The following is a 25,896-nucleotide window of genomic DNA, read 5'->3' on the forward strand; positions in this document are numbered from 1 at the left end:
ATCCAGTTATATTGTATCATACGTAACCTCGTATTTATTGTATTTCTCATCGTTCCAGAACATAACTTCTCCCATGTTTCCTTTTTTATCTTTATATTTAAATCTTGTTCCCATTTTTGTTTAGTTTTACCATTTGTTTCCTCATTCTCCTTTTCTTGCAGTTTAATATACATATTTGTTCTAAATCTTTTGATTATCATTGTATCTGTAATCACATATTCAAAGTTACTTCCCTCTGGTAAACTCAGACTGCTTCCTAATTTGTCCTTCAAGTAGGATCTCAATTGGTAATATGCCCTTTGTTCAAAGGATAATAATCTATTTCCTGAAAAACAATTTTCTATTCTTTTAATCCCTTTTTTCTCCCATTCTCTAAAGGAAAGGTTATCTATTGTAAAAGGGAGTAACTTGTTTTGTGTCAATATTAGTTTTGGTAATTGATAATTTGTTTTATTTCTTTCTACATGAATCTTCTTCCAAATATTGAGTAGATGATGTAATACTGGAGAACTTCTATGTTGTACCAATTTTTCATCCCATTTATATAATATGTGTTCAGGTATCTTTTCCCCTATTTTATCTAATTCTAATCTGGTCCAATCTGGCTTTTCCCTTGTTTGATAAAAATCTGATAGGTATCTTAATTGTGCGGTTCTATAATAATTTTTAAAGTTTGGCAGTTGTAAGCCTCCTTGTTTATACCATTCTGTTAATTTATCTAGTGCTATCCTCGGTTTCCCCCCTTTCCATTAAAATTTCCTTCTTATTTTCTTTAACTCCTTGAAGAATTTCTCTGTCAGTTGTATTGGCAATGCCTGAAATAGCTATAATATCCTTGGAAAAATGTTCATTTTAATACAGTTTATCCTTCCTATTAGTGTTAGTGGTAAATCTTTCCAATGCTCTAAATCGTCCTGTAATTTTTTCATTAGTGAATAATAATTGAGTTTATATAGTTGGCCGAGATTTTTATTTATTTGTACACCTATTGCTTGCATTTGCCATCTAAATGGTGATTCCTTCTTAAATTTTGAGAAATTCGCATTATTCATAGGCATTGCTTCACTTTTATTTACGTTAATCTTGTAACCCGACACTTCTCCATATTCCTTCAATTTCTTATATAATTCTTTTATTGATAGTTCTGGTTCTGTTAAGTATACTATAACATCATCAGCAAATAAACTGATTTTATATTCCTTGTCTTTTATTTTTATCCTTTTTATATTATTTTCTGTTCTTATCAATTCTGCTAGTGGTTCTATAGCTAACGCGAACAATAAAGGTGATAGTGGGCATCCCTGCCGTGTTGACCTGCTTAAGTTAAATTGCTTTGATACATGTCCATTTACTGTCACTTTCGCCAATGGTCCCTTATATAATGCTTTAATCCAATTAATATACTTCTCTGGTAAACTGAATTTTTGCAATACTTTGAACAAATAATTCCATTCTACTCTGTCAAAGGCCTTCTCTGCGTCTAAAGCAACTGCTACTGTTGGCGCTTTATTCCCTTCTACTGCATGAATTAAGTTAATAAATTTACAAATATTGTCTGTTGTGCATCTTTTTTTGATAAATCCAGTTTGGTCTAGATTTACCATTTTAGGTACATACTCTGCTAATCTGTTTGCTAATAGTTTAGCTATTATCTTATAATCTGTGTTAAGTAAAGATATTGGTCTATATGTCGCTGGTGTGAGTGGATCTTTCCCTTGCTTTAGTATTACTGTAATTATTGCTGTTTTACATGAATCTGGTAAGCTTTGTGTTTTATCAATCTGGTTGATTACTTCCAGGAGGGGCAGAATTAATAAATCTTTAAATGTTTTATAGAATTCTATTGGGAATCCATCCTCTCCTTATTATTTGGTAATTTTTTTTATTATCTCTTGTATTTCTACTATTCCAAATGGCTCTGTTAATTTATTTTGTTCCTCTATTTGTAGTTTTGGTAGTTCAATTTTAGTTAGAAATTCATCTATTTTCCCTTCTTTCCCTTCGTTTTCAGTTCGGTATAATTGTTCATAGAATTCTCTAAAGTTTCGTTGATCTCTTTTGGATTATATGTAATTTGTTTGTCTTTTTTCCTTGATGCCAATACCATTTTCTTATCTTGTTCTGTCTTAAGCTGCCATGCTAGAATTTTGTGCGTTTTTTTCACCTAGTTCATAATATTTCTGTTTTGTCTTCATTATGTTCTTCTCCACCTTATATGTTTGTAGTGTTTCATATTTTATTTTTTTATCTGCCAATTCTCTTCTTTTAGTTGTATCTTCCTTCATTGCTAATTCTTTTTCTATATTTACTATTTCCCTTTCCAACTGCTCTGTTTCCTGATTATAGTCCTTTTTCATCTTGGTTACATAACTTATTATTTGCCCTCTAATGAATGCTTTCATTGCATCCCATAGTATAAACTTATCTTTCACTGATTTCGTATTTATTTCAAAATACATTTTAATTTGTCTTTCAATAAATTCTCTAAAATCCTGTCTTTTAAGTAACATGGGGTTTAATCTCCATCTATACATTCTTGGAGGGATGTCCTCTAACTTTATTGTCAATATTAAGGGTGAATGGTCCGATAGTATTCTAGCTTTATATTCTGTTTTTCTTACTCTATCTTGCATACGAGCTGATAACAAAAATAGGTCTATTCTTGAGTATGTTTTATGTCTAGCCGAGTAATATAAATATTCCTTTTCCTTTGGGTGTTGTTTCCTCCATATATCCAAAAGTTGCATTTCTTCCATCGATTTAATTATAAATTTGGTTACTTTGTTCTTTCTGTTAATTTTTATCCCAGTTTTGTCCATATGTGAATCCAAATTCAGGTTGAAATCCCCTCCTATTAATATGTTTCCTTGCGTATCTGCTATCTTCAAAAAGATATCTTGCATAAACTTTTGATCTTCTTCGTTAGGTGAATATACATTGAGTAGATTCCAAAACTCCGAATATATCTGACATTTTATCATTACATATCTCCCTGCTGGATCTATTATTTCCTCTTCTATTTTAAATGGCACATTTTTACTAATTAATATAGCTACTCCTCTTGCTTTTGAATTATACAATGCTGCTGTTACGTGTCCTACCCAATCTCTCTTTAATTTCTTGTGCTCCAATTCAGTTAAATGTGTTTCTTGCACAAATGCTATATCAATTTTTTATTTTTTCAGTAAATTTAGCAGTTTCTTCCTTTTAATTTGGTTATGTATTCCGTTAATATTTAAAGTCATATAGTTCAGCGTAGCCATTTTATATTTTGTTTATCTTCCCTTTCCGTTTCTCCATCATTACCTTTCCTTCTTATCCATTTCTGCTTTCTTGTTTTGAACACTTTATAAGACAACATTTCTAAAACATCAAACATTTTCCTTATTCTCCTATTTAAAACTTCTTTAGCCCCAATCTCCCCTTCCCCTCCTGAGTTGTCTTTTATCCCTTGTCGGACAACCACATCTCCCCTCTCCATTTGGATTTGCGAATTCACTCGCAAACGTCAGCTGATTTTGCAGTGACCGTAACTCCTCCCCACCCAGCCCCCCCCATAAAACATTTCAATTTTCATATGTAACAAGGGTCACTCTTTTAATTCCCTCGTTGTTCCTTCTATTCCATTTCCTTCCCTTATTAATTCTTGTCTATACTCTATATTTTTTCCTCTAAATACAGATACATTCATGTATGCACACTATATATATATATATATATATATATATATATATACCTCTTTACCCACATACATATAGATCGTGGTCATTTTTACTCTTATTACATGTCTTCATCTCTCTGCTTGTTTTGTAGTCGTTCTGCAAATTTCCTTGCTTCCTCTGGATCCGAGAATAGTCTTTTTCCATAAGATCGTTTTCACTGTATTGAACTCCTTCCTCTTCTTCAGGAGTTCAAAACTTATATGTCTTTTTAGTTCGCAGTCTTTTGTACACTCGTTACACGTCTTCATCTCTCAGTCTATTTTGTAATTGTTCTGCAAATTTTCGTGCTTCCTCTGGATCCGAGAATAGTCTGTTTTGCTGTCCTGGAATAAAAATTTTCAATACCGCTGGATGCTTTAGTATAAATTTATACCCTTTCTTCCATAAAATCGCCTTTGCTGTATTGAACTCCTTTCTCTTCTTCAGGAGTTCAAAACTTATATCTGTATAAATAAAGATTTTTCACCCTTTGTACTCCAGTGGCTTGTTGTCCTCTCTTACCTCCATTGTTTTCTCCAGTACCTTTTCTCTTGTAGTATATCTTAGGAATTTTACTAAAATAGATCTTGGCTTTTGTTGTGGTTGTGGTTTAAAGGCCAATGCTCTATGTGCCCTTTCTATTTCCATTTCTTGCTGTAGTTCTGGACATCCTAGGATCCTGGGGATCCAATCTTTTATAAACTCTCTCATCTTCCTTAAGGCCCACTATCTTTATGTTATTTCTTCTGTTATAATTTTCCCTTATATCTATTTTCTGAGCTAACAGCTCTTGTGTCTCTTTAACTTTTTTTTTAGATTCCTCTAATTTCTTTTTTAAGTCCTCTACCTCCATTTCTACTGCTGCTTCTCGTTCTTCCACCTTGTCCATTCTTTTTCCCATTTCTGATAAGGTCATATCTATTTTATTCACTTTCTCTTCTGTACTGTTTATTCTTCTTCTTAAATCACAAAATTCTTGTGCTTGCCATTCTTTAAATGAATCCATGTATTCTTTAATAAGAGAAAGTATATTCATTGTCTTGCCTTTCCCTTCTTCCATTTCACTGTACTCTTCCTCTTCCTCTTCTTCTTCCTCTGGGTTGGCCATCTGTTGTTTCTTTGTTGCCCTTTTCTTCTCTTTTTTCTTGTTTTCGTTGTCTTCAATGTTCTCCTCTTGCTGCAGGTGTTCTGCAGCTGTCATTGCCGGCTGTGGAGATCGACTCCCCAGCTGGTCGCCCCTCCCGTCGGTGTGTTTTTTTGCATGCGCGGTTGCGCACTTTTACTCGGCTCAGCGAGCCATTTTTGTAGTCCACTTTCTACCGACCTGAGGGAGCGGGTTTCTCTCTCCACCGCGGGCCTCCTCGAACAGGTAAGGCCTTCTCCTTCTTCTTCCGTTGTCGTCTCTTCCTCTCTTCTTACCGTTGGTTTCGATTTTTCTTTTTTCGTCGCCATCTTCTTTCCACCTTTATACTCACTTTACTTTAATTTTTATTTTTGAGCCTTTGTGTTTTCCTTTATTTTTTTCAACTTTTCTGGAGAGGGCTGGAGTTCACCGTCCGGCCACTACTCCATCACGTGACTTCCCCCATCCTAGTAATGGTTGACACCTTTTTGGGCCTGGTTTTTGCTTTTCATACAAAGACGGCTGACCAAGCTAGCACTATCCAAGGACTAAAGCATTTAATTTCTTGTTATGATGTACCAGAAGAAATTCAGTCTGATAATGGCTCACACTTCTCCAGGAAGGCAATCTGTGATTGGGCAACTGACAACAGTATCTTAAGGGGCCACCATATTCCTTATTACCCACAGGCTGCCAGGTTAGTTGAACGAATGAATGGCTTACTGAAGGAACAAATTCGTTTGTCAACACCACTGGGGACCCTGAAGGGGTGGTCCCATGTGCTGCAGCAGGCAGTCGACAATTTGAATCATTGCCCTTTGAAGGGAGGTACACCTTTCCACTGACTTCTTCACGCTTCTGTACTACAGCCTATTCCAGAGGAAAAACAGTCATTGCTCCCCATTCCCGAGCCAGAGAATGCTGGACAAAAGGTATGGATGGCACCAACAGGTAGTGGCCCTCCTGTAAAAGGGGAAATAGTGACACCTGCCCAGGGTAACAGTCGGTGGTTAGTTATTGAGGGACAGGATGATTTAGCTTGTTTAAATACTGAACGCTTACGGCATCGTGAGTGACATATGTTAGGTTTCTTTGTTCCAGGTCCTCCGTTTTACGCTCCTGGTGATGTGGCTTAACAGCTGCTTTGGTGCCAGCAATTGGATTTGTAATATCGAGGACGTTCCGAGGGAGTTGCCCATGGGGGACACGGCTCAATGAGGTCCTTGGTCACTCGCCTCAAGTGCAGCTTATATAAATATGTTATTGCCGGTCATGGTTCCTTTATTCTGTTTGTGGATGGACCAACTGAAGGAGTCGACCCCTACTTCTGTGATGGTCATTTTTGTACCCGCTTTTTCTCTTGTAATAACTCTGCACCGCCTGTTGCTAAGTGGTGGGAGGATTCCGGTTCTGTGGAGGGTTGGTTGTCTAGTTCACCATCTAATATTCCTTCAGATTTGTCTGACAATTCCTTTCTCCATGTTTCCTATGCGTATGCTCACCGATTGAATATATCTGATTGTTGGATTTGTACCATAGACCCTTTGCATACCAGTACAGGAATTCCCATGATCCCCATTGCTTTCACCCGAACGGAGGTTGCTGCCTGGAAATATTTTGATCCCTCCAAAGGCAGGGTTCACATTGATGTTAATAAGCCTGTGCCTGAGGAGGCCCGGTTCTTTAGTCTAAGTGAAATTTTGGGTATTTTTCAAGGATGGCATATTTCTACCCCATCTTAATATCACACCCCACTATTTTATTGTTTCTCAACATGCGAAGGGCTCTATCTGCTTTTGTAAACTCCCAGATAAGCCTGCTGATGCATTGGGATACCGTGACTGTCTGGCATATTCCCCTTTTATTTCCAAGCACCCTATGAATGGGACCTATTGGGTTTGTGGGTCTCGTGCCTTTGCATGGTTACCCCTTACCTGGGGTGGTTGCTGCTATTTGGCATACACCGTCCCCTACCTGCATCATACTGTGAGAGATAATAGAATATAGGAAGTAAAGTTAGTATGAATGAGGAAGTTAAGTAAGTGCTGAGTAGGGATGAATTCCGATAAGAGTGTGAGGAAGGGTTACGCAAGTATAATAGAATAAGGGTCTTAGTGATATTAGCAAGTTCTGCACATAGAATTAGGTATCCTGAGGGTTGAGATGTGTGAATAAAGACAAAGCAGATTCATGAATAAGGACAATGACATGATGGGACCCAGACAGGATACCCCATGGTCTTTCAAGTTTACAGAAACTGCATGTAGGCAGACAGAATTACCAAATGCCAAACCAATCCAGGAGGCACAAGAATGTTAGGGGAGGAGGGTACCTCTACACTGAAATGAACTGTATAAAAGTTGGGTGAGCCCCAGTATGTGTGTGTATTCCCAGGGTAAGGGGAAGCACCCGACTTTGCACTGTTGTACAATAAATGTTCTTTGTTCTCAATTTTTGTCTCGAGAAAAATCTGTGAAGATACTTCTGTTTCTCACAAATGGGGACTCGTCCGGGATCCCACTCCCTCCACTGACAGAGTGCCCGACGACGGGGGTAGGTGCACCCCGGCCGATTCAGCTGGACTCCCGGATGACGGGTAACTGGTCAGTGGATGAAGCGAGTGATATCCGAGAAGAGGCATTGAGAACAAACGACAGGAGAACGTTAAGGAAGCGCGCTAGGAGTCACGTGATGGAGTAGTGGCCGGTAGGGGAACTCCAGCCCTCTCCGGAAAAGTTTAAAAAAAACACACAAAACACAAAGGCACAAGAATAAAAATTAAAACAAAGTGAAAGTAAAGGTGGGAAGAAAATGGCAGCGAAGAAAGAAAAGTCGAAAGCAACGGGAAGAAGAGAAGAAGAAAGAACGTCGGAAGAAGAAGGTGAAGGCCTTACCTGTCCGAGGAGGCCCGCCGAGGAGAGAGAAGCCCGCTCCCTAAGGTCAGTTGAAGTCCCGAGCTCGGGACTACAAAAATGGCTCGCGGAGCCAAGTAAAAGTGCGCAACTGCGCATGACAAAAAAAACACTGACGGGAGGGGGGACCAGCTGAGGAGTCGATCTCCACAGCTGAAAATGACAGCTGCAACACAACAACAGGAAGAGAACATAGAAAACAACGAGAACGAGAAAGAAGAGAGTAAAAAGAAAACAAGGAAACAACAGATGACCAAACCAGAGGAAGAAGAAGAAGAACATAGAGAAATGGAAGAAGAAGGGAAAGGCAAGACAATGGATATATATATTTTTAAAGAATATATGGAATCAGTAAAAGAATGGCAATTACAAGAATTTAGTGAAAAAAAAGAATTAAAAGTACAGAAGAAAAAATGAATAGATTAGAGATGGTCATGTCGGATATAGGAAAAAGAGTGGACAAGGTGGAAGAACGAGAAACAGCCATAGAAATGGAAGTAGAGAACTTAAAAAAGAAATTAGAAGAATCTAATAAAAAAGTTAAAGAAACACAAGAGCTGTTAGCTCAGAAGATAGATATAATGGAAAATTATAATAGAAGAAATAATATAAAGATAGTGGGCCTTAAGGAAGATGAAGAAGGCAAGAATATGAGAGAATTTATAAAAGATTGGATCCCCAGGGTCCTAGGAAGACCAGAATTACTGGAAGCAATGGAAATAGAAAGGGCACATAGAACATTAGCCCCGAAACCACAACCGCAGCAAAAACCAAGATCCATTTTAATAAAATTCTTAAGATATACAACAAGAGAAAATATATTGCAGAAAGCAATGAAGAAAGTAAAAAAAGACAAAAAGCCACTGGAATACAAAGGTCAAGAAATTTTTTTCTATCCAGACATAAGTTTTGAACTCCTGAAGAAGAGGAAGGAGTTCAATACAGCAAAAACGATCCTATGGAAAAAAGGATATAAATTTATGTTAAAGTACCCAGCGGTACTTAAAATAGTTATACCAGGGCAACAAAACAGACTATTCTCGGATCCGGAGGAAGCACGAAAATTTGCAGAACAATACAAAACAAGCAGAGAGATGAAGACATGTAATGAGAGTAAAAATGACCATGAACTATATGTATATGTGTATATGGGTATATATATATATATATATATATATGAGTGTGTGTATGTATATATGTGTGTACATGAGTGTATCCGTATTTAAAGGAAAATATATAGAGTATAGATAAGAATTAACAAGGAAATGAAAGGGAACAGAGGAAATAAGGAGGGAATTAAAAGAGTGACCTTTGTTATATATGAAAATTGAAATCTTCTCCAGGGGGGGCTGGGTGGGGAGGAGTTACGGTCACTGCAAAATCAGTTGACGCTTGCGAGTGAATTCGCAAATCCAAATGGAGAGGGGAGTCTGTTCCAAAAGGACAGAACTTTAAGAAGGCATTTGAGGTTCCCCAAGGTCCTGAGGAGACCCCCTCTACATTTCTGAATAGATAAGAATTAATAAGGGAAAGAAAGGGAAGAGAGGAAGTAAGGAGGGAATTAAGAGAGCGACCTTTGTTATATATGAAAATTAAAATCTTTTCTGGGGGGGCTGGGTGGGGAGGAGATACGGTCACTGTGAAATCAGTTGATGCTTGCGAGTGAATTAGCAAATCCAAATGGAGAGGGGAGATGTGGTTGCCCGACAAGGGATAAAGGGCAACTCAGGAGGGGGAGGGGAGAATGGGGTTAAAGAAATTTTAGATAGGAGAATAAGGGAAATGTTTGATGTTTTAGAAATGTTGTCTTATAAAGTGTTCAAAACAAGAAAGCAGAAATGGATAAGAAGGAAAGGTGATGATGAGGAAACGGAAAGGGAAGATAAACAAAGTATGAAATGGCTACGTTGAACTATATGACTTTAAATATTAATGGAATACATAACCAAATCAAAAGGAAGAAGCTGCTAAATTAACTGAAAAAATAAAAAATTGATATAGCATTTGTGCAAGAAACATATTTAACTGAAATGGAGCACAAGAAATTAAAGAGAGATTGGGTAGGACATGTAACAGCAGCGTCATATAATTCAAAAGCTAGAGGAGTAGCTATATTAATCAGTAAAAATGTACCAATTAAAATAGAAGAGGAAATAATCTCCAGCAGGGAGATATGTAATGATAAAATGTCAGATATATTCGGAGTTTTGGAATCTACTCAATGTATATTCACTGTAATGATAAAATGTCAGATATATTCGGAGTTTTGGAATCTACTCAATGTATATTCACCTAACGAAGAAGATCAAAAGTTTATGCAAGATCTTTTTTTGAAGATAGCAGACACGCAAGGGAACATATTAATAGGAGGGGATTTTAACCTTAATTTGGATTCAAATATGGATAAAACTGGGGAAAAAATTAACAGAAAGAACAAAGTAACCAAATTTATAATTAAATCGATGCAAGAAATGCAACTTTTGGATATATGGAGGAAACAACACCCAAAGGAAAAGGAATATTCATATTATTCGGGTAGACATAAAACATACTCAAGAATGGGGGAGTCACATGATGGAGTAGTGGCCGGTAGGGGAACTCCAGCCCTCTCCAGAAAATTTAAAAAAAGATAGAGAAAAAGCAAAGGCACAAACTTAAAAACCAAAACAAAGTGAAAGTAAAAGTGTGGAGAAAATGGCAGCGAAGAAAGAAAAACCAAAAACAACGGGAAGAAAAGAAGAAGGAAAGACGTCGGAAGAAGAAGGTGGGGGAGGAGTCACGTGATGGAGTAGTGGCCAGACGATGAACTCCAGCCCTCTCCAGAAAAGTCGGGAAAAACAAGAGAAAATACAAAGGCACAGAAATAAAAGTTAAAGAAAAGTGAGTATAAAGGTGGAAAGAAGATGGCGACAAAAAAAGAAAAATCAAAATCAACGGTAAGAAGAGAGGAAGAGAAGACAACGGAGGAAGAAGGAGAGAGCCTTACCTGTCCGAAGAGGTAAGGTCTTACCCGTGGAGAGAGAAGCCCGCTTCCTCAGGTCGGTAGAAATAGGACTACAAAAATGGCTCGCAGAGCCGAGTAAAAGTGCACAACTGCGCATGCGCGAGTCCTCGCGCATGCGCGATGCGCATGAAAAAAAACACACCGACGGGAGGGGGGACCAGCTGGGGAGTCGATCTCCGCAGCCGGCAACGACAGCTGCAGAACACCTGCAGCAAGAAGAGACCACAGAAGACAATGGAAACAAGAAAGAAGAGAAGAAAAGGGCAACAAAGAAACAACAGATGGCCAACCCAGAGGAAGAAGAAGAGGAAGAGTACAGTGAAATAGAAGAAGGGAAAGGCAAGGTAAAGGATATACTTTCTCTTGTTAGAGGATACATGGAATCATTTAAAGAATGGCAAACACAGGAATTTAATGATTTAAGAAGAAGAATAAACAACACAGAAGAGAAAATGAATAAAATAGATATGACCTTAACAGAAATGGGAAAGAAAATGGACAAGATGGAAGAGCGGGCAGTAGCAGCAGAAATGGAGGTAGAAGACTTAAAAAAGAAATTGGAGGAATCTAATAAAAAAAACTAAAGAGACACAAGAACAACTAGCTCAAAAAATAGATATAATGGAAAATTATAACAGAAGAAATAACATAAAGATAGTGGGCCTTAAGGAAGATGAAGAAGGCAAGAATATGAGTGAGTTTACAAAAGATTGGATTCCCTAAGACCCTAGGATGTCCAGAACTACAGCAAGAAATGGAAATAGAAAGGGCACATAGAGCATTGGCCTCTAAACCACAACCACAACAAAAACCAAGATCTATTTTAGTAAAATTCCTAAGATATACTACAAGAGAAAAGGTACTGGAGAAGACAATGGAAAAAGTAAGAGAGGGCAACAAACCACTGGAGTATAAAGGGCAAAAAATCTTCATTTATCCAGATATAAGTTTTGAACTCCTAAAGAAAAGAAAAGAGTTCAATACAGCAAAGGCGATTTTATGGAAGAAAGGGTATAAATTTATACTAAAGCATCCAGCGGTATTGAAAATATTTATTCCAGGACAACAAAACAGACTATTCTCGGATCCAGAAGGAGCACGAAAATTTGCAGAACAATTACAAAAATAGACTGAGGGATGAAGACGGGTAATGAGAGTAAAAATGATCACGATTGATATGTATGTGGGTAAAGACAAAAATAGACTGAGGGATGAAGACGGGTAATGAGAGTAAAAATGATTACGATTGATATGTATGCGGGTAAAGAGGTATAAGAGTGAATAGAGACAATGTGCATACGTGAATGTATCTGTACTTAGAGGAAAATATAGATAGTATAGACAAGAATTAATAAGGGAAGGTAATGGAATAGAGAGAATAAGGAGGGAATTAAAAGAGTGACCTTTGTGACATATGAAAAGTGAAATCTTTTCTGGGGGGGCTGGGTGGGGGGAAATAGCGGTCACTGCAAAATCAGTTGACGCTTGCGAGTGGATTCGCAAACCCAAATGGAGAGGGGAGATGTGGTTGTCCGACAAGGGATAAAGGACAACTCAGGAGGGGAAGGGGAGATTGGGGATAAAGAAGATATAAATAGGAGAATAAGGAAAATGTTGGATGTTGTAGGAATGTTGTCTTATAAAGAGTTGAAAATAAGAAAACAGAAATGGAAAAGGAGGAAAGGTAATGATGGAAAAACGGAAAGAGAAGATAAACAAAATATAAAATGGCTACACTGAACTATATGACTTTAAATATTAATGGAATACATAACCAAATTAAAAGGAAGAAACTACTAAATTTACTGAAAAAGGAAAAAATTGATATAGCATTTGTCCAAGAAACACACTTAACTGAATTGGAGCACAAGAAATTAAAGTGAGATTTGGTAGGAGATGTAACAGCAGCATCGTATAATTCAAAAGCAAGAGGAGTGGCTATATTAATTAGTAAAAATGTGCCATTTAAAATAGAAGAGGAAATAATAGATCCAGCAGGGAGATATGTTATGATAAAATGTCAGATATATTCGGAGTTTTGGAATCTACTTAATGTATATTCACCTAACGAAGAAGATCAAAAGTTTATGCAAGATATCTTTTTGAAGGTAGCTAATACGCAAGGGAACATACTAATAGGAGGGGATTTCAACCTGAATTTGGATCCAAATATGGATAAAACGGGGAAAAAAATTAACAGGAAGAACAAAGTAACCAAATTTATAATTAAATCAATGCAAGAAATGAAACTTTTGGATATATGGAGGAAACAAAACCCAAAAGAAAAGGAATACTCATACTACTCGGCTAGACATAAAACATACTCAAGAATAGACCTATTTTTGTTATCAGCTAGTATGCAGGATAGAGTAAAAAAAACAGAATATAAAGCTAGAATATTATCGGACCATTCACCCTTAATATTGACAATAAAGTTAGAGGACATCCCTCCAAAAATGTATAGATGGAGATAAAACTCCATGTTACACAAAAGGCAGGATTTTAGAGAATTCATTGAAAGACAAATTAAAATGTATTTTGAAATAAATACGGAATTAGTGAAGGATAAGTTTATACTATGGGATGCAATGAAAGCGTTCATTAGAGGGCAGATAATAAGTTATGTAACCAAAATGAAGAAGGACTACAATCAGGAAACAGAGCAGTTGGAAAGGGAAATAGTAAATATAGAAAAAGAATTAGCAATGAAGGAAGATACAACTAAAAGAAGAGAATTGGCAGATTAAAAAAATAAAATATGAAACACTACAAACATATAAGGTGGAGAAGAATATAATGAAGACAAAACAGAAATATTATGAACTAGGGGAAAAAACGCACAAAATTCTAGCATGGCAGCTTAAGACAGAACAAGCTAAGAAAATGGTATTGGCATCAAGGAAAAAAGACAAACAAATCACATATAATCCAAAGGAGATCAAGGAAAACTTTAGAGAATTCTATGAACAATTATATCAAACTGAAAACGAAGGGAAAGAAGGGAAAATAGATGAATTTCTAACTAAAATTGAACTACCAAAACTACAAATAGAGGAACAAAATAAATTAACAGAACCATTTGAAATAGTAGAAATACAAGAGATAAGAAAAAAATTACCAAATAATAAAACACCAGGAGTGGATGGATTCCCAATAGAATTCTATAAAACATTTAAAGATTTATTAATTCCTCCCCTCCTGGAAGTAATCAACCAGATTGATAAAACACAAAGCTTACCAGATTCATGTAAAACAGCAATAATTACAGTAATACTAAAGCAAGGGAAAGATCCACTCGCACCAGCGTCATATAGACCAATATCATTACTTAATACAGATTATAAGATAATAGCTAAACTATTAGCAAACAGATTAGCAGAGTATGTACCGAAAATGGTAAATCTAGACCAAACTGGATTTATTAAAAAAAGACGCACAACAGACAATATTTGTAAATTTATTAACTTAATTCATGCAGTAGAAGGAAGTAAAGCACCAACAGTAGCAGTTGCTTTAGATGCAGAGAAGGCCTTTGACAGAGTAGAATGGAATTATTTATTCAAAGTATTGCAAAAATTCAGTTTACCAGAGAAGTATATTAATTGGATGAAAGCATTATATAAGGGACCATTGGCGAAAGTGACAGTAAATGGATATATATCAAAGCAATTTAACTTAAGCAGCTCAACATTGCAGGGATGCCCACTATCACCCTTATTGTTCGCGATAGCTATAGAACCACTAGCAGAATTGATAAGAACAGAAAATAATATAAAAGGGATAAAAATAAAAGACAAGGAATATAAAATCAGTTTATTTGTGGATGATGTTACAGTATACTTAACAGAACCAGAACTATCAATAAAAGAATTATATAAGAAATTGAAGGAATATGGAGAAGTGTCGGGTTACAAGATTAACGTAAATAAAAGTGAAGCAATGCCTATGAATAATGCGGATTTCTCAAAATTTAAGAAGGAATCACCATTCAGATGGCAAATGCAAGCAATAAGATACCTAGGTATACAAATAAATAAAAATCTTGGCCAACTATATAAACTAAATTATTATCCACTCATGAAAAAATTACAGGACGATTTAGAGCATTGGAAAGATTTACCACTAACACTAATAGGAAGGATAAACTGTATTAAAATGAACATTTTTCCAAGGATATTATACCTATTTCAGGCATTGCCAATACACCTGACAGAGAAATTCTTCAAGGAGTTAAAGAAAATAATAAGGAAATTTTTATGGAAAGGGGGGAAACCGAGGATAGCACTAGATAAATTAACAGAATGGTATAAACAAGGAGGCTTACAACTGCCAAACTTTAAAAATTATTATAGAGCCGCACAATTAAGATACCTATCAGATTTTTATCAAACAAGGGAAAAGCCAGATTGGACTAGATTAGAATTAGATAAAATAGGGGAGAAGATACCTGAACATATATTATATAAATGGGATGAAAAATTGGTACAACGTAGGATTCTCCAGTATTACATCATCTGCTCAATATTTGGAAGAAGATTCATGTAGAAAGGAATAAAACAAATTACCAATTACCAAAACTAATACTGACGCAAAATCAGTTAATCCCTTTTACAATAGATAACCTTTCCTTTAGAGAATGGGAGAAAAAAGGGATCAAAAGAATAGAAAATTGTTTTTCAGGAAATAAATTACTATCCTTTGAACAAATGAAGGATAAATATAATATAACTCAATATACAGTGTTGGCATACTACCAACTGAAATCCTACTTGAAGGACAAATTGGGAAGCAGTCTGAGGTTACTAGAGGGAAGTAATTTTGAATATGTGATTACAGATACAATGATAATCAAAAAATTTATAACAAATATGTATATTAAACTGCAAGAAAAGGAGAATGAGGAAACAAATGGTAAAACTAAACGAAAATGGGAACAAGATTTAAACAAAGATAAAGAAGGAAACATGGGAGAAGTTATGCTCTGGAACTATGAGAAATACAATAAACACGAGGTTACGTATGATACAATATAACTGGATACACAGGCTATACATTACACCTCAAAAGTTAAATAAATGGGACCCAACAGTATCTGACAGATGTTCTTGTTGTAAAAAAGAAATGGGAACAACAATTCATGGAATCTGGACATGTGAGAAAGTGAAAAAATTTTGGGAAGATCTAAACCAGATATTAAATAAAATTACAGAAAACAATATACCAAAAAACCCAGAGATCTTTCTCCTAAGTAACATAAAAAACAAAGAATTTGGACTTGATTTGGATGGTGCACAAAAAAGATTTGTTATGATAGCTCTAGCCGTAGCAAAAAAATGTACTATGTCAACCTGGAAATTAGAAGATAACTTGAGAATACAACAATGGTATATAGAAATGAATAAATGTATTCCATTAGAAAAAATAACATAAAATTTAAGAAATAATATTGAAATATTTGAACAAATATGGGAGCCATACATGAAACACAATAGAGAAACCCTACCGGGGACATTCACTACCTAAATTCACGAAAGGAGAAGGAAATGAAAAGAATTGACTCAGTGGAATTTCTTGTTTATTTTTATTGAATGACAGCATTGTTTGACTGATTTAATGTATCTTAGATTCTGTACTTTAAATTAATGGGGGGGAGGTAGGGAGGGTGGGATGGGAGGAGGGGGGAAGAAAATGACACTATATATTTGAAAAGGAAAATGTATGTATCTTGGTTAATGTGGTTTATGGTGTGAAAAATAAAAAATTTTAAAAAAAGAGAAGCTAAATTTCCCCTGGTCAACCCAAATTGGGATAAGACTACTCATGATGGTCGCACGCGAATGGATCAGTACAGGGCTAATCTAGTAAAAGATATAAAGGAGTCTGTTCCAAAAGGACAGAACTTTAAGAAGGCATTTGAGGTTCCCCAAGGTCCTGAGGAGACCCCCTCTACATTTCTGAATAGATTGCTTGCGGCCATATAGCAATATGGGGGGTTGGATATAAAATCCCCAGCAGGTGAACAGTTGGGCTTTGTTACTAATTCAGCCCCAGATATCAGGAAGAAATTACAAAAGACAGAGAATTGGCATGAACAGGGAATAACACAGCTTTTACAGATCGCACAAAGAGCATACGTCCAGAGGTCTGAAGATAAACAGAAAGGAAAGGCTAAGATTTTGATGCAGGCAGTCAAGGAAGTTGTGGAGGGACAGCAGGGAAATGTTAGGAGCTGTGTTTCAGCTCCTGGATGTTGGGAGGATCGCCAGGAGTGGGGAAGTAGAGACCAGAGCACAGGCAGGGGTAGAGGAGAATTCCGGTAACGACGACCATTCCCGGGACCCCATGGAGACCCTGGTAGAAATTGGGAAACAGGAGCATTAGTTTGCTATTATTGTAAAAAGGAGGGACACTTTAAGAGGGAATGCCCAATGTGAGCCAGGGAGACGCGATCTTACGCATTGATGGAGGCAGATTATGAATAGGGGGGTCACGGTTCTCAGTCAATACACACCGTGGGGCTGCACGGAGAACCATTGGTAAATTTAAGCATAGGACCCCACGGTGACGAGATGACTTTACTAGTAGATTCTGGGGCAGCCCGGTCTAGTATTTTACAACGGCCCGAGGGTGTTAAAACAGAAGGGACAGTGATGATTTTGGGAGTGGGAGGAAGAGATTTTACGGTCCCTATACTAAAGAATGTAATGATACAAATGGGAGAAAAGATAATAACAGAGGATATTTTACTAGTTCCCCAAGCTGGAGTTTGCTTGTTGGGACGGGGTTTACAGGACCAATTGGCTTATCGGTACCAGACCACAGAGATCAGGTATCGGGGGTTCAATTTTATGTACTAACAGAGGAGGATCGGGAACTAATAAATCCTAGAGCATGGGCACAAAGAGGCAATAGAGGAGGATTAGATGTTCCTCCCCTGCAAGTTACTTTAAAAGACCCTGACCAAGTAATTAGACGAAAACAGTATCCAATTCCTATGGCTGGCCGAAAGGGGCTGCAGCCAGTAATTGACCAATTGGTGAAAGATGGTATACTCGAACCTTGTATGTCACCTTTTAATACCCCAATTTTAACGTGCCGGCCAGAAGGTGGCTTACTGATTCTAGAATTTTAAAGTATGAAGCGATTCTCATGGATAGGGATGATTTGACACTGATTATGAACAAAGAACAGAATCCAGCCGCCTTCTTGGTTTCTCCAGATTCTGATACTCTCCCCAATGATTTAGAGCATGTATGTTTAGAAGTGATAGATTTACAGACAAAAATTAGAGATGATTTAAGTGATGAACCTTTACGGGAGTGTGAAAGATGGTTTATTGATGGATCTTCCTGGTGCATTGACGGCATTCGGTATAGCGGGTATAGTGTAGTGGATGGGAATGAAGGAGTTGTGATTGAAGCCGGTCGTCTTCCCGGTCATTGGTCGGCACAATCCTGTGAATTATATGCCCTCTGTAGAGCTCTCCAGGGTTTAGAGGGAAAGGTGGGCACAATCTATACCGACTCAAAGTATGCTTTTGGTGTAGTGCACACCTTTGGAAAGATTTGGAAAGAGCGGAGAATGATAACTGGGAAAGGACAAAAGTTGATCCATGAAAACTTAATTGTTCAATCCTTAGATGCTCTTAAGTTACCTGAGGTGATAGCTGTAGTTCATGTACGGGGCCATCAAATTATTGACAGTCCGGAACAGACGGGCAGATGAAGCTGCCAAACAGGCTGCACTCACAGAAAAAATAGACATGCAGCTGTTACTCCCCACCCCACGAGGTTAAAAAGACTCCCATCTTTTCACGGGAAGAGGAGGTTTATATGAAAGACCAGGGAATGCGTCAAACTGCCGACGGGTTGTGGTGGACGGCAGAGGGACGCCAAGTACTGAACAAAGCCTTGGCTCGTCAGATTATTGATCAGCTCCACCAGCAGACACATTGGGGAACTCAGGCACTTGTTGATGCTTTTGTACGGTCCTTTAATTGCTCGGGGATTATACACCATAGCCAAGCAAAGTACTCGGGGGTGCCCAATCTGTCAGCGAGTGAATAAGAAAGTCATGCGCCAGGTAATACATGGCGGTCGCAATATAGCCGTACGCCCGTTTCAACGAATACAGATTGACTTCACGGAATTACCTGAGACAGAGGCTTATAAATACCTCCTGGTGATGGTGGATAATTTTACTCGATGGGTTGAGGCTTTCCCGACCCCTAATGATCGTGCTAGCACCATTATCCAGATATTACTAGAGTCTGTTATTCCGCGTTATGGCATTATTCAAACCATTGCCTCAGATCAAGGTACATCTTTTACCTCTCAGGTACTCCAGGGTGTGTGTAAAATCCTGGGAATAGATTGGCAGTTACATACCCCATGGAACCCCCAGAGTTCAGGCCGTGTTGAACGGATGAATCAGACCCTGAAAAATCAACTCACTCGACTTCATGAGGAAACTGGCCTCTCCTGGATTAAATACTTACCCTTAGCTTTAATTAGGACTCGCACAGCTCCTCGTAAGGACCTTGCTGTCTCACCATATGAAATGATGTTTGGTCTTCCTTACATGGGATTCCACACTGATACTCCTATCCCTGAGGCTAATGACCAGTACATATCTAAATATTTACAGGGACTTTCTTCTTCTCTGTATGACTTAATTTCTGTGAAGGTACTTCTGTTTCTAACAGTTGGAATCCTTTTTCATGGTTAGCTGGTACATTTGGGGGATTGGGCCACAATATTCTCCATTGGTTGCTCGCATTATTGCTTATTTTTGTGTTTATTATAGTTTTATTTTCTTTTTGTCGCTCCTTCTGTACTCAAATGCTTGTAAATCTCGTAAGTGACAGGCTGCGACCAAGGGGTAGAATGTAATGGAGGATTTAGACCAGCTTATGCAAGAAGGGATGCAGTTGCATCAGAAGACATAATCTCAATTCCACTATGGGGCCCACGGATGCATATGAATCAGTAGACATTATCCAACTTCCACCATGAGGTCAAGAGATGCAGTTGTCTTTTGTTGGTCGCAGACTGTCAGGAGACCTTGAAGATAATTAAATCATTTGTTCAAAGAGATAAGATCTGAAGTAAACAACTTTTGGGTAATATAAGCCATGGTCCCACTGCTGAAGTTTGAGACTCCAAGAGGTGGCAACATCTCTCAGGAAGAAGAAGAACTTCAAGATTCCAAACCGACGTCCCGGTCTGGGGAGGTGGAGAAGCTGCTACCGGCACCCAGACAACCTACTACAAGTGTGCAGTCATCGCCTCGCTTTGGCAGTTGGGACCAGTCTAGGCATTGGATAAGTTTAATTGGGAAGGGCTTGCATGTTGTAGTGTGAATTCAGCTTTAGATTTAGTAATAAAGACTTGTATAAACTGAACTACTCTCGGTGTGTGTGTCTATTTTCTTTCGGTAGCTTGAACACTGTGACCAATCTAAAACGAACAAAGTGAGAGGTACAAGTTTACCCAAGACAATACAGGCAGACACATTGGCAAGGAAATGGGATGGGGAATTGCAATGGACAGCCCCACATTGAACCAGCTATTCCTAATGGTCAAAATAATTTCCGATCTCAAAGATGGTGCTTGTTGTGTTCCACATCCCAGCCTTGGCCACTGTCCCAATCCCCAGCTGCCATCGTTGAATCCTGTCAGCACCCGAGGTTATTCAAACAGAGGTAAGAAGATATATAGCCTGCTTATACCTTGGCCTCCCAAGGACGGTGCGGAGCTGGAGTTTGTCCAGCACTTTCGTGTATTTACTACAATCACGATGTCAGCGAAGATGATGTTGACCATTTCTCACCTTCAGATCTGCCTGTACGTTGTACCGTTGGCATTAAAACATATCCAAGAGTTGCAGAAACCCCTGGTCCAACTCCTTGTCAGATTTCTCACTTATTGTCGGAGTACAAACAGGACATCACATCCAACCCTTTTGTGTGTGAGACAGAATTACTACTTATTTGGTAGTGTAAAAAAAACTCAATGTGCACTAAGAAATGTAAACAAACTGCAATACTGAGAGGAAAAAAAAATCACGATAGAGTTCTTCAACGAGTCCATGGTTGAGTTTGTCGTCGAGGAGTCTGATGGTGGAGGGGGAGCCGCTGCTCCTGAACATGGTGGTGCGAGTCTTGTGGCCTCTTTCCTGATGGCAGCAGCGAGATCAGAGCGTGTTCTGGGTGGTGTGGAATCCTTGATGATCACTGCTGCTCTCCGGCAGCGTTCCCTGTAGGTGCTCTTGATGGTAGGGAGGGTTTTACCTGTGATGTTCTGGGCTGTGTCCACGACCTTTTGCAGGGCTTTACGCTCAGGAGTACTGGTGTCCCCGCGATGCAGTCGGTCAGCGCACTTTCCACCGCACCTCTAGAAATTTGCCAGGGTTTCTGGTGTCGTACCAAACCTCCGCAAACTCTCGAGGAAGTAGAGGCACTGACGTGCTTTCTTCCTGATGATGTATTGAGTCCAGGAAAGATCCTTCGAGATGGTGATTCCCAAGAACCTAAATTTTCTCACCCTCTCCACCTCTGATCTCCCAATGATCACTGGATCGTCCACCTCTGGCTTTCCCTTCCTGATGTCAATAATCAGCTCCTTGGTTCTGGTGACATTGAGGGCGAGGTTGTTGGTACAACTTTCAGCTGAAGGTTTCAATCTCACTCCTGTCGGCTGACTCATCACACTTTTTTATGCAACCCACTACCACAGTATCATCAGTGAATTTCTTGTCGCACCGAGACCCACAGTCGTATGGCAAGTAGAGCAAGGGGCTAAGAACACAGCCTGGTGGTGCTCTGGTACTGACAGAGATCGTGGAGGAGATGTTCTGACCGATCTCCACTGATTGTGGTCTGGAGGTGCGGAAATCACGATCCAATTACACAGTAGGGTGTTGAGGCCCAGGACTTGGAGTTGGCCAGGTCTTGTGTAACCAAAGAGAGAATAAATGTAGTCTTTTTCCACTGAGGGTGGGTGAGATACAAACCTGAGGATGTGGGTTATGGGTGAAAGGGGAAAAATTTACGGGGATCTTCTTCGCACAGAGAGGAGTGGGGGTGGGGAACGAGATGAAGTGGTGAATGTGGGCTCAATTTTAACACTGAAGAAGAATTTGGACAGGTACATGGATGGGAGGAATGTGGACTGGGATGCAGGTCAGTGGGACGAGGCAGAAAATTGGATCGGCACTGACTAGAAGGGCCGAAGTGGCCTGTTTCAGAGCTGTAGTGTTCTATGACATTGAGGATCCTTGCTTCAGGAAGCAACAAAGCTCAGCTGATCCGTGCATACTGCATGAGGGATGTTACACAGATCTAAACTGACTTTTCTGCCCATCGTAACTGGGCCAACCATTGCATGGCCTCTGCTTCTCTGGGCATCGCTTTGGCCCTCCCTTAGCTTGTAATTTATCCATGTAATGAGTGCCATATTACATGGAGTTTATCTGCTGTAAAGGCAGACAAATTTGCCATCGGCAGAAACTGCCTGAAGTGCCTCTTACAGTCGGAGAAGCAAAAGAGAGTCCCTCCCCTCAGTCACTGAGTGTCCATGGATTTGCCTCCAGCGGCCCCACAGAGTCCAGTCCAAGCCATTGGCCACCCGAGCTCTGGATCCGAACCTGCAGCATGGTCAGAAAACCCTCTGCTCCCTCTTGCATCCCAGTTCCGATATCTGGGTCCCCTTCAGTCAGTCTCCAGCAACTCGCAACAATGGCGCATTGTGACCTCACTGGGCGAGGAGGCCCATGTGACTTGGCCAATGAAGGGGGCCTGGCAGTTGGGCAAAGGCAGCAGCCAGTCAGCATCCAGCTCTTGATGGGACGGAAGGTATTGCCCATAGCACTGACGTCCAAACCCTGCCTGGATGTGTCCTCCTTCCCACCCTACCCTGCTCTCTCATCCAGTCCTCCTTGTCTACAGATGGTGGGGGGGGGGGTTTCTTCTGAACCAGTGGGGCTCAGATTCCACTGCAAGATATTTTTGTCGCTGGGATGTGGTGATTAAGTCAACAGTCAGGATGACACGATTGGCTTAGCGGTGAGCGCCACGCTGTTACAGCACCAGTGATCGGGACTGGTGGTTTGAATCCCGTGCTGTCTGTCAGGAGTTTGTAACGTTCTCCCCGTGTCTGGGTGGGTTTTCCTGGGGGGGGGGGGCTCCAGTTTCCTATGTTTAAAACATAGCAGGAAGGGGGGGTCATTGGGCAACCTGGGCTCATGAGCCGGAAGGGCCTGTTACCATGCTGTAGGTCTCTGACAATTTAAGTTATGGTCTCCGCACCTCAGGAAGGATGTGGTCATGTCAGAGAGGGGGCAGAAGAGCTTCACCAGGACGTTGCCTGGTATTGAGGCCTGGAAAAGCAGGGTTTATTCTCCCTGGATCTCAGAAGGCTGGGAGAATCTCGAGTTTATCCAACACAAATAGGGTGGCCAACCTATTACTAACATACAGCACGGCAACAGGCCATTTCAGTCCATGAATACATACCGGGGGTTGTAGGTTAATAGGGCGGCATGGGCTCGTGGGCCGGAAGGGCCTGTTACTGCACTGTCGGTCTACATCTAAAATTTAAATCTGGTTCAAATCCCACATCAGCCACTGAGGAACTTGATTTAAAAAATGAATTGGGACTGTGAGTTAAAACCTTTGGCAGTAATCTGCCTTGTCCATTCAAGCCCTTTGAGGGGGGGGGATGAGCCTGCCGGAGTTTTGTGATCCCAGAGCTTAGATCAGCAGCTGCTGTGACCTGTTATTTCAATTTTAAATTCAGACGTACAGCACGGTAAATGGCCCCTGTTGCACTATTACACCGAACTGACCTACAATCCCTGGTACAGGTGGGAGGAAACCAGAGCCCAGGGGACACCCACACAGACACGATGAGGGGGGGGGGGGGAGGGGAAGTACATACAAACTCCCAACAGACTGCACAGGATTCATACCCGGTCCCAAATACTGGCATTGTAAAGGCGTTGCGCTGACCGTGCCACCCCTGCGCTGACCTGGCCTGCATCTGTTGACCTCATCCACTACAACGGTGCACCGAGCATCCCAGGCCTCACAGAAAGGTACACGTCCAGCGCAGAAACACGCCCTTCAGCCCATCTCATCCCTGCTGTACACGATGCCCATCCTCGCTGATCCCCTGTGCCAGCTCCTTTCCATCCACCTGCCGGTCCAAATCCCCCGCCTCCAGCAGCCTGTTCCAGATATTCCTGACCCTCTTTGTGTAAAAATGTGGCCAAGAATTAAATTGAGTCGGAGACGCACAGCACGGTAACAAGCCCTTCCGGCCCACGAGCCCATGCTGCCCAATGACCACCAGTTCATCTCTGACCCCCAGTTCATCTCCAACCCCCCGGTATGTTTTGAACGATGGGAGGAAACTGGAGTCCTCGGGGAAAACCCACATAGACATAGGAAGAACGTACAAAGTCCTTACAGATAGTGTGGGATTCGAACCCATAAAATGCTCTCTGCAGCCTAAGCAATGTCTTGTGCAGCTGCAACAGGATGTCTTAACTCGTCCAATGAAGGCAGGCACTGTCTTCACTATCCTGTCCCCTCAATGGTGATGGCACCTTTGAATGTGCTTGCCGGGGTGGGTTTTGTGATTTCACTGCACTCTGAGGCCCATCTCATGGCAGGTAACACAGGCTCACAGACAGCAGGGAGGACGGAGGTGAGCGGCATGCCAAGGACGGGTGAGGCAGATGCTCGCCAGAGCGCCAGCGCGCAGAAACCCGCCGGCGGCCGCTGTGACAGCGGTGTCAAACGGAGTACCAGAGGAGAGAGATCCCCAAGTCCCCGAGAGGAGGGATCTGGGCCCAGTGGGACGGACCAGCACAGCATCACTGAGCTCCTGAGCTTTGGCAAGCCAACCTGGGTCAGGGGGACGGACGTGGGGTCGGGGGACGCGGAGCCTGTGGAGCATCAACATTATCGGGTGGTCAACGTGGGCGAAGGCAATGAGATGGTAAGGAATTAGGTATCGTCTCATGCAGCGGGGAAGAGGCAGCGAGAGATTGGGAACCACTGAGGGAAATTTACCACAGAGGGAGGGTCATGCTGCATCTAACACATGTTAGGGGACGGTGTAGAGGGACCTTCACTCTGGGATTGACTCCGGGAGTGTGGGATGAGTCGGTGTGGAGGGTCCTTCACTCTGGGTCTGACTCCAGGAGTGCGGGATGGGTCGGTGTGGAGGGAGCTTCTCTCTGGGTCTGACCCTGACAATGTGTGATGGAATGGTGTGGAGGGAGCTTCACTCTATGTCTGACCCCGGGAGTGGGTATTCCGTTAATATTTAAAGTCATATAGTTCAACATAGCCATTTCATACTTTGTTTATCTTTCCTTTCCTTCTTATCCATTTCTGCTTTCTTTTTTTTGAACACTTTATAAGACAACATTTCTAAAACATCAAACATTCCCCTTATTCTCCTATCTAAAATTTCTTTAACCCTACTATCCACTCCCCTTCCTGAGTTGCCCTTTATCCCTTGTCGAGCAACCACATCTCCCCTCTCCATTTGGATTTGCGAATTCACTCGCAAGCGTCAACTGATTTCGCAGTGACCGTAACTCCTCCCCACCCAGCACCCCCCCAGAAAAGATTTTAATTTTCATATACAACAAAGGTCACTCTCTTAATTCCCTCCTTACTTCCTCTCTTCCCTTTCTTTCCCTTATTAATTCTTATCTATACTCTTTATATTTTCTTTTAAATACACATACACACATGTACACACATATATACATACACACATACATGTAGTTCATGGTCATTTTTGCTCTCGTTACATGTCTTCATCTCTCTGTCTGTTTTGTAGTTGTTCTGCAAATTTTCTTGCTTCCTCCGGATCCAAGAATAGTCTGTTTTGCTGCCCTGGAATAACTATTTTAAGTACCGCTGGGTACTTTAGCATAAATTTATATCCGCCAGTGGGCTGATAACGCCTCAAACCGTGCATCTTGGCGCCTCACAGTTTGGCGGGCAGCAACCTCCTTTGAAGAAGACCGCAGAGCCCACCTCACTGACAAAAGGCAAAGGAGGAAAAACCCAACACCCAACCCCAACCAACCAATTTTCCCCTGCAACCGCTGCAACCGTGTCTGCCTGTCCCACAT

At 40.4% G+C, this 25,896-nt stretch overlaps 1 protein-coding gene across 9 annotated transcripts in view; it reads left to right on the top strand.

Annotated features, from left to right (window-relative positions):
- Positions 1-22,522: 22,522 nt before the first annotated feature.
- The window catches only part of LOC138754962 (polyamine-transporting ATPase 13A3-like), a 49,450-nt gene continuing 46,076 nt past the window's right edge, over positions 22,523-25,896 (top strand). For 6 of the 9 annotated variants that reach the window (XM_069920037.1, XM_069920040.1, XM_069920042.1 and 3 more), the window contains exons 1-2: positions 22,523-22,594; positions 24,415-24,743. In XM_069920037.1, the coding sequence (XP_069776138.1) occupies positions 24,459-24,743 (285 nt within the window). In that variant the 5' untranslated portion in view covers positions 22,523-22,594; positions 24,415-24,458. Of the gene's footprint in view, positions 22,595-22,619; positions 22,805-24,414; positions 24,744-25,896 lie in introns of those variants that run through there. The other 3 variants (XM_069920038.1, XM_069920045.1, XM_069920046.1) reach the window with 3 other exon arrangements.

This window comes from Narcine bancroftii, chromosome 2 (assembly GCF_036971445.1).
Source record: "Narcine bancroftii isolate sNarBan1 chromosome 2, sNarBan1.hap1, whole genome shotgun sequence".
Taxonomy (NCBI): Eukaryota; Metazoa; Chordata; class Chondrichthyes; order Torpediniformes; family Narcinidae; genus Narcine; species Narcine bancroftii.